This window comes from Lytechinus pictus, chromosome 2 (genome assembly GCF_037042905.1).
Source record: "Lytechinus pictus isolate F3 Inbred chromosome 2, Lp3.0, whole genome shotgun sequence".
NCBI classification, from domain to species: domain Eukaryota; kingdom Metazoa; phylum Echinodermata; class Echinoidea; order Temnopleuroida; family Toxopneustidae; genus Lytechinus; species Lytechinus pictus.
Genome location: NC_087246.1, coordinates 11,801,511 through 11,815,671, shown reverse-complemented (window position 1 = coordinate 11,815,671; position 14,161 = coordinate 11,801,511). Strand labels below are relative to the sequence as shown.

The following is a 14,161-nucleotide window of genomic DNA, read 5'->3' as shown; positions in this document are numbered from 1 at the left end:
GCTTTCTTGGTGCTGAATTAAGGGCCAATTCTGGCTTGCCGGCAGCATTATGATTTATTTCCCATTAACTATCATCACTTAGGTGGAATGAGTGGGATGAGATAAAGCCCCAGGGTGGAAGATGGGAGTCTTCCAATTTATTCAATTTGTCTGCTGATGTTGCTACTATCCTCACAAAGGAAGTGAATGGACAGTTTGAAGTGAGGAAAGATTTAAAGGCAGTCACTTCACTTATATTTGTTAAAGGCTATTTTTGTTACCATTGTATAGTGAGACATACTGACATTTACAGGTGCTGAATAAACCAATATTTTGTCATACAAATATTAAAAAAAAAACTTATTCTGGATATTTATTAGTTGATATATTCATGATTTCAATTTTCTAATGAGAAATCCATATAACAGCATTTGACATTATCAAAGAATGAAGGAAGAAGCACATTTATTTTATATATTGACACCATGCAAATTGGAAGTATAAGAAATTTGTTCTTATAATTTGTACTTACTGAAAGGTGTATTTTCTCTCAGCTTTATCTCTCTCCCCTTCTCTCTCTCCATCTCCCTGCTCTTTTCTCCAATCAGGGATGAAATCTAATCATACTTGCTATTTACTAAATTCATTGTGTATTAATTGAAGAGCACATAATTGCAGCAATTATTGTTATTGTTTTATAATGTAGTTAGCTGAATTTTGATGCAATTCGTGTACATATCTCAACTTGATTTGGGTTTTAGAAATTGCATGCTCATATCTTCAGTTGAAAAAAATGAAAATTCATCTTGATCACTTTGGTGTTACCAAGTCATATAAATTCTGTAATTTGCCTTATTTATAATCATTGAAATATTTTTCTCTTAGAAATTATTATGGAATAGTCTGTCTGGAAAAAAAAAATTCAGGGGAAATATCATTTGAGAGAAATAATATCCCCCGACGTATTGGGGAGTCGCTCATATGTCACATTAAAAAAAATCACAATTCAAGTTAATAGCTCTCTTATTCCATTAAGGGTATAGATTGATGTCTTAATAAATAGTGGGAAAAGACATGGAATGACCTATCTAGGTTTTAATTATGCTGTCCAAATTTAAACCGAGAAATAGATCGTCAATAGAGGGCGCATGTCTATTATTAAGAATGATCACTTTGATCCAAAGAGAGTTTATTTATTTTACTTGCATACCTTGAACATTATAACCATGTTATTCATTCTTATTTTCAACGAGTTGAATTAGATTAAGAGATTTTTTTTTTAATGTGAAATTACCTGTGTCAGAGAATCTGAAGCTTGTGTAAACTTGTTCTATTCTAAATCCCACAGCAAAATAAGTAACAAAAAAAAAAAGACTAAAGTTATTATGCAAAATAAAGTTGTTTTTTTATTTGGGGGCCACAATTTGGAAAAGCAAAGCAAATTATGAATATTTTAATATGATGGTTATATTTTAAGAAATATACAGGATACATATATATGATATGTCACATGTCTTACCTCTCTCACTTTGATCCTAATCAAACTTTGACCTTACAGTTGCATGACCTGTTTTTGAAATGTTGAGGTTCGTATGGGACCTCCACAACCTAAGTTTATTTAAACTTTTTGCCAAACAGTGTCTGAAGTAAAGCTTGATTTCTAACCAGCCAATAGTTGCCAAGTTATCATTCAATGCAACTAACATTTTAGATGACCGTTGACATACATCTTGACATGATCATCAAATCTGTCAACAGTTAGATATTTCCATTATCCATACTTCATTTGTAATTGGTCCATTAGCTTTTCAAGTTATTTAATGCAATTCACTTTTAGATAACCATTAACATACTTCTTGACATGATCTTCAAATCTGTAAATAGTTTGATATTTCTATTATCTATACTTCACTTTTTTCAAGTTTTGATAATTATGAAGAATGGATGGATAATGGACAAACAAATGTCACTGAGGATCATCTAAACTTTATCTAATCTCACTCGGGGTCCACAAAATGAACTCAAGAAGTTTTATTTTGAAAAACATATCTCCCATTCATACATATTTTTTTATTTCTTTACAGATTATCATTTCCATCAGGACACGCATCTTCTGCATTCTATTTCTTCACATACTGGGTAGTAAGTATCCAATATTCAGTTACAGTAGCCTAACATCTCATGTCCCTACCAGGACATAACAGCAATTATTTTTCTCTATTATTTTTACTATAAATCCTAAATGCATTTTTTTGCAATCTATTGTGACCTTAAAAATTTGAAAAACCTTTTTGCAAGTGCCTCATTCATACTAATGAATGTCCCAGATTGTATTATCAGAGACTTCATACTTCAGGATGGAAATCTTACCACTTGCAGAATGTCCGAAAGTTATTTAAATAAGATGGGTTTTTATTTAATTTAACTATTTCTGCTTTATTTAGTAATGGCCTCTATATCATAGTGGGGATACAAGAAATGTTGCAAAAAAGGTGTCAGATCACTTCATTTTGACTATATAATAATTGAAAGAGGTGAAATTAAAGCAATGTTACATCCCTCTTCAGTGGCGTACCTAGGATTTTCCACAGGGGGGCAAAATCGGCCGCCAAAAAATTTGACAAGCAAAAAAAAAAAAAAAAGGTCTTCAATAAAAAAAAAGTTTTTCGTACCAGAAAAAAAATTGACAAGCAAAAAAAAAAAAAAAAGGTCTTCAATAAAAAAATAGAGTTTTTCGTACCAGAAAAAAAATTGACAAGCAAAAAAAAAAAAAAAAAGGTCTTCAAGCTCGTCAGGGGGAGCAAAAAAGGCCTTTTAAGCTCGTCATGGGGGGCAGGTATATGTCTTTTGTATGGGTTGTGGCTCGTCAGGGGGGCAGAGTGCCCCCCCTGCCCCCCCCCCCCCCCCCCCCCCCCCCGTAGGTACGCTAGTGCCCCTCTTATTGATATCAGAAATGTATATATATTTATCGACACAGCGATTAGATTTTCCTGACAAAATAAATTAAAGAGGTTTTTAACTTTCATGATGTAATGTTTATTTATTTTCAGATATATCTTCAAGCCAGGATGATACCAGAAGTTTTTGGAGATAACTTATTTAGGCCTGTCCTTCAGATAGCCGGTATCCTGGCAGCCATGTTGGTTGCTCTCTCACGAGTATCAGACTACAAGCATCACTGGAGTGATGTATTAGCTGGAAGCACCTTAGGCCTGGTTGTAGCCATCTTAGTGGTATGTTACCTAATTTCTTTTATTAATTTTCATTAAAACCAACCTTTATGTATTAAAGTGATTGGTTAACATTGTTTTGACTTTTTAAAAATCTGAGCTAGAAGGTCACACTTGTCACCTGTGTCTGTGATATGTTACAAAAATGAAGCCCAGAAAAAATTGCGTTCGAAAATAATTATTTAGTGCTTCAAAAATTGAAATATAAAGTGACCGAAAACACCATCTAAATTTCATCCCATACACTTATGTGTACTATTTAGGCGTCTATTAGACACCCATTTACAAAATCGGGGTTTGCCTTATAGTTTTAGCTTTTCATTCTCAATAATGGTTGTTTTCAGGGTTTATTAGTTCTAATACATGCACTTGTACACATGTTTCATCTTGGTTTGAGAATTTTTTAAATCTGCTGCTCACAAAGTTAAACAATACCTTTAATGTAAGTGGTATGGGTAGTTTTTGATAAAATTGCTTTAAAGAGCTGTTTTATTATGACCAGAACCCTTGAAGATTCTCATTGTCATATTTTTAACTATTAATCTAGATCTATAGTGGACTACATATTTCCTTGATCTCTAGATGAAGGTATTACAATACTAGGCCTCTCTTTTCAACATTTTTTTCAAGTAATAGTGTAATATTTCATAAAATTACTGATTTATCCTTCCAGACATCTGGGTATGCAGACTCATGGTTTGAACATTGCTTTCTCTTTGTTTTTCTTTTAAGGCGGTCTTTGTCAGTGACCTTTTAAGAATACCCCTCTCCAGAGAGTCTCAGATAGAGAAGGGTGAGGTGATGCCTCTCTACGGCTCGGGGTCAGCCATCAGTGATCAACTCAGCAGTGATAGTAAGGACCATGCTAATAATATTGTCACAGCGATAGCCTGAAAACTGTTCTCTAGCCGCACCCAGGTCTGCTGTTACTACCACCATCACTTCCATCATCATCATCATCTTTGATGTCTACCAGTGATGCGGTCGAGACCAGTTTTAAATTTGGTTTGGACCTTTCCATTGAGAAATAAGGGGAGGGGGGAAAATGTGAGTTACATTGGAAGCTAGTGTGAAAGAAGGCAAAAGCATGCAGGAGTAAGATGGATGGGAAAATGGGGGATGAAAATAAATGAGAAAGGTAAAGAATGAAGGGGATGAAGATTGAATTGGAAGAGAAAGAGGTAGGATATAGCAAGAAGATGGGATAAATAGAGGGAATATAGGGAGATTTATGTATTCATTAAAGTTCTGGGTGTCCATCCATGTAACATCTCATTAAATTGCACACAAATTTTAGAATGACTGGAATATGAAGTGCTGTTAGGTCATACCAAAGGCAAAGCTTCTTCTAACAAAGCATTAGCAAACCGTGATTATTTATTTGAAATTGAGCTGAAAATTGTGCTTCCCACTTGAAATACCCCCAGTATGGGATTTACTCTTTAAAAGGGGTCAATATGATTTAAGCTGATTCTAAGTAATGTGATTCAAACCCATTAAGACACATTTAGCTTGCCATAATCCACTTTATAAGGTTGTGTATAACTTTAATTATAAACATATTTATGAATCACTCCATGGTCTGTTCTTATCTGGGCTGCATCACTGGTTGTATACATCTATAGTTGGTACTGTGAATCCAGTAACAATCATTCGACTAATGATTTGATCACTCACCTGAGCACCATTTGCTGCAACAACTCTTAACTAACTTCCAGCTCAGTTATCTCAAATTTTTATGTTTTATTCTTTTGTTGTTCCATAACATAGTCATTATCGTGTTATGAATTGAATGGTTCACTTTGTTTGAATATGAAAACTAATATTTGACACTTCACATTAATATTCACAGTGATGTAATCCCTTATATTTTTAATGTAAAACTAACATTTGATACTTTACACTATTAAGTTCAGTGTGATATTTCATTATCTACATTAGGGATAATGATGCTATGTTCATGATGAACCATCAGACCAGTAACACAAAGGTTAGCAATTTATTAAGGCCACCGCACACCTTACGACTGGTCTATGACTGGCTTGCGAATGAGTGAGGGGAGATGTGACATCACAGCTCTTGTCAGCTTGAGAGTCGCAGACCGGTCAGAGACAAGTCGCAAGGAAAATCGTAAGGATTTGACATGTCGAATCCTTATGACTGGATCGCAAGCTCAATCCAACTTCCAGTCAGACAGCACGATGCGTATATGGTATACCATGCGCATACGCAGTAGTAAGTGCCATTTTCTCAGTTGCTATGGCAAAAAGCATAAAGCGCATGCGTAAGTCGCAGACAGCATGGTAGTCGGATCGCAAGGTGTGCGGTGTCGAGGCTTCTGACTACCTTACCATTCATCTCTACTCAGTCGCAAGCCAGTCGTAGACCAGTCAAGTCGTAAGGTGTGTTGTGGCCTTTATATGCTTGATTTTCACAATTAATTGTACATTGTTGTCAATGCTATCAATTGTAGACAAATGTTCTACAAAGATTGTTAAGCTTTGTGTTACAGGAGTTGCTTTGAATTATATGTGTAAATCCAACCCCCTATATTCAGACCATCTTGAAGAGATTCATCACTGTTTGTATGAAAGATTGTATTGCTCTCAAATTGTAATGGCTTGAGCAAATTCATGAAGTGCAGTAATAACAAGGGAAATAGGGAATGGACATGCAAAAAAAAGGCAAGACATTATTTTAGAAGGCCTGTTAATTCTTGGCCCAATCCACTTAATAAAGATAATTAAATATAGTGTATTATTTCAAAAGTTCGAATCAGTCAAATATAGATTTGCAAGCTCGTATTAACTTTATTTGTGTATTTCTGTGTATATTGACACTCATAAAATCTTGCATTTTTGTTCTTGACGATGTACATTTTTCTTTGTTTGATAACACAGCAGTTTTATATTTAATTTATATTCATGGTGTACATGTATATTTTTATTACTAAATGTATAGGAAGGATTTTCACATGGAAATGTTGCCACATATTTTAATTCACACTTCTAATAGCTCTCTGATTTGCTATTGGAAATCGATCAAAGCTCAAGCTTCACTGATCTGTTGCTGGGCTTTTCCCCTTTTAAACATGATTGGATGTATTAAACCTTTAATATTATTAAGACTATTGTGATTGTATTCTGTTCTTCATACTTCTGTATCTTGTTCAGGAACCTGTAGACTCTAAAGGGTTATTCTGTATTCAGTTGTAATAATGATGATAATATATTATCACTCTAGTCATTTTGCCTAGGCACATGCACTTCTGGCACTCCCTGTGGAAGTAGTCAAGCCATTGTAAAACTAATCATTAACATACATTTCTTCAGTATAAAAATTAGTAGTGTTAAATCTATGTACAACATCCCTTGGTGTATTTTGCACTGTCTTTGGTACTTTTATTCCTTTCTAATTTTTCATTTACCTTTTTATAGGGATGTTATCTGATGAAGGCAGTGCTGTAATCACACACAATGACGAGAATAGGAAAAGAAACTCTGGAAAATATCTGTCTTGCTCATACAGTGGAAACTCAGTGTAGCCTGGTCTATAGGCTTATTTTCCTTGTTCACAACTTTGTAGTATATTCATGATTCATATTTGGGATTTGGGTTTTGTTACATAATGATCTCCATACACAGAATAGGAAATAAGAGTAAAATACAGTGAAAACAAAACAACACAAAAATCGATGCTTACAGTAGGCAAGAATCCTGTCATATACAAAAAATGAGAAGAACCTCAATAGAATTTAAAGAGCTGGGACCAGGAATATTGTTTTGCTATATTGGAGTATATACTTGCTACATCAGGAATATTACCATGTTATATCAGTTATAATGCTATTGCCTTGCTATATCGGGATTACATTGTTAATCAAGATTACCTTTATATGTATGTGGAATATCATATTTTGCCTTGAATATGTGTTCCCATGTTATCAAAACCAAGAAAATTATAACCTTTATTTTCTATTGAGTTATATTAATAATGATAGGTACAATTTATATAGTGCAGTTCAACTATATGCATATATACTTTTGCACTTAATATTTGGCATTATACTATTACCCTGGCTGTAGTCGAGGCACTGAAGTGTTTAAGGAATAAATCCTACTCCTTAAAAACAATGTGTCTTGTCTTGACTCCAAGACAACACTTGTGCCAGGTCTCATTGCAACATACAAACCAATTGTCCAACCGTTCGCTGATTCCTATATACCCCTTTCAAATTTTTGTGGCAGAAGTATAATGAAATAGATTATGGATACCAAATATATTTTGTACAAAACCGAAGCAATTCCATACATGGCTAAATTTTGGTGATGACTTTAAGTGGTGCTAATTATGAACAATCATATTTAGATAAAAAGCGGTTTTTGTATTGTGTTCACATAAAAACATATATGTTGTTTTATTTTGAAGACATTGACTAAACACAAATGATATATAGATATCAAGTTCAGGTGCATGAAATGAATACAAAGGAGAGAATAAATGTAATGCATTGTAGTCCAACTTTGCCAAACTTGTTAACTTGTCATGAAACAAATGATAACAAATAAAATATGAATACTTTGAATTAACCTTTAGTTGTTAATCTGGTGCTATATTGGTAGTTAATTACTTAATTTTTTTATGAGTAAAATTAATTTTCAGAGAACCTTGTAATACATGTCAGCCTTCAAGACCTGTTATCTTCAAAAAGTGTGACATTGCACATCGTGAAATGTAGATGCATTGGTGAATTAGTAACATCTTGCAAATATGTGGTTTGTATTGAAACAGTAAATAGGCACATGCATTAACAGCAGTATTCAGTGATTGTTCACTTTTATTTTAAAACAGTATCAAGTTTGAAACAAGTAATATTTCTGTTTTCTGTATCCTAGATAAAGATGAGTCAATCAAGTATGGTACCTAATTTTAATGTAAACCAAATTATATAATCAAGCTACTAAGAAAAGGGAATTTTATTTTTGGTTAATGAAAAATATAATTTCATAAAACTTTCAATGGGAGAGCAGATTGATCATGTGAATATATACTTTTCCTACAGGCTTGGGTATAAATCTTTTTTTTTCTTTGTGAAGACATCATTGCAAATGAATACTAATTATCTTGGAAAGTGAATGTTGAGTATAATTGAAGGTGTTTTCAATATTATTTTTATTCTAAACCAAGTTCATTTACCTCTTTTATTTAAAACCATACTGTACCTTCTACTCTTATCCAGACAAAGAACTACTGTAGAAAAAATGTGCCCATTCAGAAATGAAACTCTGGATAATTTGCCTCTAAATTTTGAATATTTTCTAATAATGTAAATGTATTCATATTACAAATTTGTAAACAGTAAAGTGACCTCTATTGTGCCCTCTCTATAAAGAGAATATCAACCGATTCATTATTTGTTATTTTGTATGTATATATTTCTCTGTACAGCTGAATATACATTTCATAAAATGAGATGACATTATATTTGTATATATAGAAATGTCTGTATTTGAAGAATGTTGTACAGTTGGTTTTCTTTATGGATCTAATATTTTGTAATGATTGATAATGTAAGTTTATCTCTGGTACTAGCTAGATTTCTTTGAATCACTCTAACATGCAAAGCACCAGGAATAGACTTGGGATTGATGATATGAAAGTATCTTTGTAAGGACTGCCTTTCATGTCATTGATTTATTATGATGTACTGTGTAAAACGCCTTCATTATAACTATTTAGCATACTTTCATAAAAGGACAGTGTTTTTTGTTAATTTTAATGGATAAAAAAATATTGGCTTGCAAATAATTTGTTCCAAAATTTGTCTCATTCAGCACTTCATAATGAACTGGTAACACAAACAGATGGTCCTTGCAAAAAAAAAAATTATTCATGCAATTACCCCTCTGGTTCTATGAACATATTCTGTATTTTAGAGTGTCGGCTGGTACTATATGATCAGAAATATATTTTCCACCTTATCATTTTATGGAGATGCCTCAAACACTTTAATTGACTGCTTTTCTATTGCAAAAAAAAATTCTTATTTATATAAATGTTGCCTTTTACGATTTTCAATATAAATGAATCCAGCAAATCAGAAAGAATTGTGCATTTTGTATTGATTTTAAGTACAATAAGAAAAATCAAAATGAATCAGCGCCTTTTAATATTTTTATTACTTACTAAATACTAATATGCAATTATGAATGGGTTAAAAATAAGATAGCAATAATGACCCATATTTTAACCTTTATTAATGACTTCATATATTTTCTTTTTTAATAATTTGATTTTGTAAAGATATTTGTATTGTATAGGACTATTGTATATGTAGTGTCACAATTGGACCAATAAATGCTTGTATGAAATTTCAAGATCTTTTTTAAGCCTAATTTTTTGCAATTTCTGTCGACAGTCAATGGCCCATGAATATTTGTATTTAATGTTGTTAACATGACCAAGAAAAGTAAGTGGGTGTTGTGGCACATATTGGTAGTTATCAAAATGTGTAGTACGGTAATTTGTCCTATTAGCAGCAAAAGTGAAAATGTCCAAAATTTTCAGCATTGTTCAAATTTTCAAAATTATTTTTGGGGTGATCACTACACCCCCCCCCCCCCCCCCCCCCCCCGTTTAACGCCACTGCCCAAAAGAAAAACGACTGAAATTTAAGTTTATTTTAGCTTTGTTTTCACAAAGTAGATAAGGAATCTCATAAGGCAAAAATAATTGTGATTGCCATCATCTCAATCCAAATGTCAATGATGTCATAATCCTACATGACTTTGTAAACATATTTGCAAATCCCTTTTCAATGAAATTAACTTGAGCATAGATACATAAAGTGTTTAACATTATAACATAAATTACTGAAAAGGTGTTTTGAAATGGATTGTAATGCAACCCTTGTAGGATTATGACATCATTGACATTTGGATTCATTCATTGCAGTCATGCCTTACTTTGGCGCAAATCAAAATTTACATCACTGCAAAGAATACCCCCTGATCATCCAATCATTAACACATACCACATAAATATGGCATCAAATTATTTGGAAGAACATACTCTTTCAGGTCATATATAATGATCATGTGTTCATGACATATACTTTTCTCACATTGAGGATTTGTGAGGCACTGGCATAAATCTGGTCCGAGGAATGGGGGGGATGGTAGCAATATATTGACCTGAAATTTCTCAAATTTGGGGAGACCAAAAACTCGATGTATACGACTGTACATTATACTACTATATTTTTGTACAAATTTTCCCCTGCTTCCACAATGATGCCAGGATATGACCCCCCAGCCTAGTCTGCAGGCACAGACCCTGATTGAAACTTTGATCAACAAGTGTGTCTCCAAGCAAAGACTAGCACATACAAAACTTGCTGTTTCAATTCAGAGCGAGAGGGCCTTCAGTACACAAGGCATGAGTAGGCTGCAATTCAGACCCTTAACTCGAGTGAAGGGTTTGCACTGCAGACTACCCCGGCCAGTGTATTCAATTAACATTTTTATTGCTTTAAAATCAAACTTGTACGGTAACCAATATTTTAGTCATTTGAATTATTATTCAATTCATAAATGGATTTATTATAAACATACTCTCATGATAGCGGATAAACCTTTGCAATAAGCTAAACAAGGATTTTCCATCACCAAATTCTTGTAAGAATAGATTGAATGCAGGAACGGAGCGACCAAGTGAAAAAAAAATTAGCATTTTTAGAATGCATGGTTAGGCAAATTCACACTTTTACTGCACATGAAGATGAATCCACGCATTGCAGTAGTATTCTCTGAAAAGTGGGAATATACCCCCCCCCCCCCCCCGGATTTACGCCCGTGCAGTGTCGAGTTTTTTTTTTTCACTCACAAGGTAGAATGTTTTGTGTTATAAAAATATTTTATGAATGAAATTAAATCTATTTGAAATCGAATTATAATTTCAATCAACATATGGTGTTTTCTGGTGTGAAAGCAACATCATTGAGGCAAATTCATCAGAAGCATGAGGCTTAAATCTGAATGATCAACTTTTCCCTTTGATTCTACGTATAACAGGTTACATTATTATGTAGATAAAACTAATTTCTTTACTCAATTCAGTATTTTGGTACTAAAATTAGATTGATAAATATCCCATAGAATTACAAAGGTATCTTTTATAAGATCGTGTTGCAATAATCATCAAACATAAGTTTACATTATCATGATTATTATAATTCTTTGAAATTTGAATTAAAGTCAAGAAATAACAAAAAGTGCTGCAATGACTATTTAGTATATTGGATAAACTTAAAATACATTTACAAACAATAAATCAATAAGCATTCTTTCACAGAATCTTCTGCATACCTGCCAACCTTTGATAATAAAAAATCAGTATCAAAGTTCCGAGGGCGCCGAGCGGGTGTCCGGCCGCTCCAACGGTAGGGACTCTTTGCATTTTCAGCATGTAAAAGTAGCATTTCCCTACACTTTTCAAAGCAAATTTACCCTCATTACCACACCAGAGGATGACCTACATGTAGAGTCTACCTTCATTTATCAATTAAAAATAAAAAAAGGGTCTTTAAAATATCACTTCTGTGACAAAAAACACCCAGTTTCATGCAGGTGTGATTTGTTTTCATTTAAATCTATATAGACTTAGGGATAATTTTTCTTGTTCATCAGAGCTCTCTAAAAACTTTGATTTTGAGCATTTTTTTGTGAGGCCCTCTATTGCTGGAAAGTGAGATTGATGCAGATCTTCATCTCCATAGATTCTCTTTTTAATTAGACAAAAAATAATTTCAAGATTTCAATTGAGTTTTGGGCCAAGGCATATTTTTTATGATGAATTTAGATTTAAGTTATCCCTACTGTATTAAAAACTGACAAGCCAAAAAATCAAACATTTATTATCCAGCCTATCTATCATTTCATGCATCAAGAGAAAATAAGCCAAACATTGACATTGTCTTATTCATGTTATTTCACCACACAGGGGTTACTGACTGAGGACAAGGTTATATCATAACCTACATTGGATAAGTGCTTGTTGGTAGAAGAAAGCAGATATTCAACCATGACAAAAACGGACCCGAAACTAACGGCTGCATGCGCCCGACCCGCACCCACCACTGCACTTGCGGTGCCCCGGTAAGACGGGGAGGCTGAGGCGCAGCCACTGGGCGGGCGCCGGGAGTTTAGGCAAGCGAAGCAAGTAAAGTAGATTTGGCGTTCCGCTCCGAAGGCTCAACCCGAGATCGAAAGTTAATAATCTTTCTTCCTCAAAAAATTGACAATTATTCAAAAAATAAAGTACAGATCAATGTTAAAATTGTGTAGGGATAGATCTAACTTAAGAGCAATTGCGTCGGTATGCGGCCGGGCGGGGGCCGGTGTTCATGCGACCTTCAGCCGTTCATCATCATCAGCAGACTCAGCAATATACCACTGTAATCACCAACACACTCTAGACATGTACGCTACATCACTAACTCACTCCCACACTACAAAATCATCAGGCGACATGGGCAAAAACCTCAAATAAAAAGTGAGATTTCCTTACCTAAATCACCATGTTTCCCGTAAAAAATATCACCATCGGTGATTCTTAACATCGTAGTTAGGAAACAAGGGGTCTAAAAAGGTGACTTTTTCACGGTTTTTCCGATGTTCGTGGATTATGAAAACATGTCCTCACTAAAAACTAGCTCTTTCGCTAGCTGATGTCAGCCGCCATTTTTTTTTCCGGAAGTAAACGCTAACGACAACACCTCAAAATGTAGCGCCCTAAGTGCGGCCGTTGCGTGTACGCTCGTTAATTTTCACATGTATTTACAATGGAACTGCGCACTTAGCAGTGTTCGCGCGCCGTTTAAAGTCGCTCTCTGTGTATATCGTGTAGCTAGCGCATTTGCGGAGCCGTGCGCTCCAGTCGTGTATGTGTTAGTCGCATCTTACAGCCGTGCATGCGTTAGTCGCATTATACAGCCGTTTCAATAATTTCAACACTATATTGATTAACCCAAATATCGGAATTTTGGTTTTAAAATTCGGAATTCGGAATGGAGGTCGAAAAATCGGTATAATTCCGCCAAAATCGGAATGGTTGGCAGGTATGCTTCTGTCACAATTTTCGTTTATTACAAAAAGTCTAACTGAACTTGAAGTTTAATCTAAAAATTATTCCACCTTTGATTTTATTTGTGAAAGATGTGGATGGCATTAAAGTTGTATAAATTTATTCACAAACATCTTTTCACGTTTCTATGTCAGCTGACAATCTAATCCTGAAAAAAAATTATTCAATCTATAATTATATAATATAATATAATATATTCAAAATCAAGGAAAGAAATCGGTAATAAAGTTTCCAAATATTCAACTTATCACTACATTTCAAGGGCTCCTGCCCCAGCATTTGGCACGGCAATCATTTGAAAACTTTTATTGACCTTTATAAATCCCAGGCTATAGAATGGCAAATATTTAGATTCTTTCAAAATAAAGCAGTACCTATATCAGTTATTCTCTCCCTCATTTCTAAACGAGCATAAAAATATCATGGAGCAACCCCCATGTCTAAGCCATCTATTTCTAAGATCTAATGATAATTGTCAGTCATCTGCACCATGGGCTAAGTAATTGGTCGACAAAAGAGATTATGGGTGTCACATAAAATTTACAAAATACCAGGCTTCAATAACATCTCGATTACAATTCGTTTTTTACTATATTTACAGATCTTCACAAGCGATTTTCAGAATCAACTTAGTAAAAAAATGGGTAGCTACATGTAGGATTGATTTTTGAGGGGGTGGTAAATGCATGCGAAAAGTGCCAACATGTAGGCCTACAGAGCTCGCTAAGCTGTGGGTGCAGGGAAGAGTTTTTTTACTATATTTACAGATCTTCACAAGCGTTTTTCAGAATCAACTTAGTAAAAAAATG

General features: G+C 34.0%; 1 protein-coding gene across 1 annotated transcript; it reads left to right on the top strand.

Annotated features, from left to right (window-relative positions):
• Positions 1-2,062: 2,062 nt before the first annotated feature.
• On the top strand, positions 2,063-9,586 carry LOC129254816 (phospholipid phosphatase 1-like). The gene is made up of 4 exons (XM_064109607.1): positions 2,063-2,121; positions 3,030-3,212; positions 3,942-4,062; positions 6,647-9,586. Exons 2-4 carry the CDS (start codon positions 3,048-3,050, stop codon positions 6,751-6,753), a joined length of 393 nt encoding a protein of 130 aa, XP_063965677.1. The 5' UTR covers positions 2,063-2,121; positions 3,030-3,047; the 3' UTR covers positions 6,754-9,586.
• Positions 9,587-14,161: the final 4,575 nt, after the last annotated feature.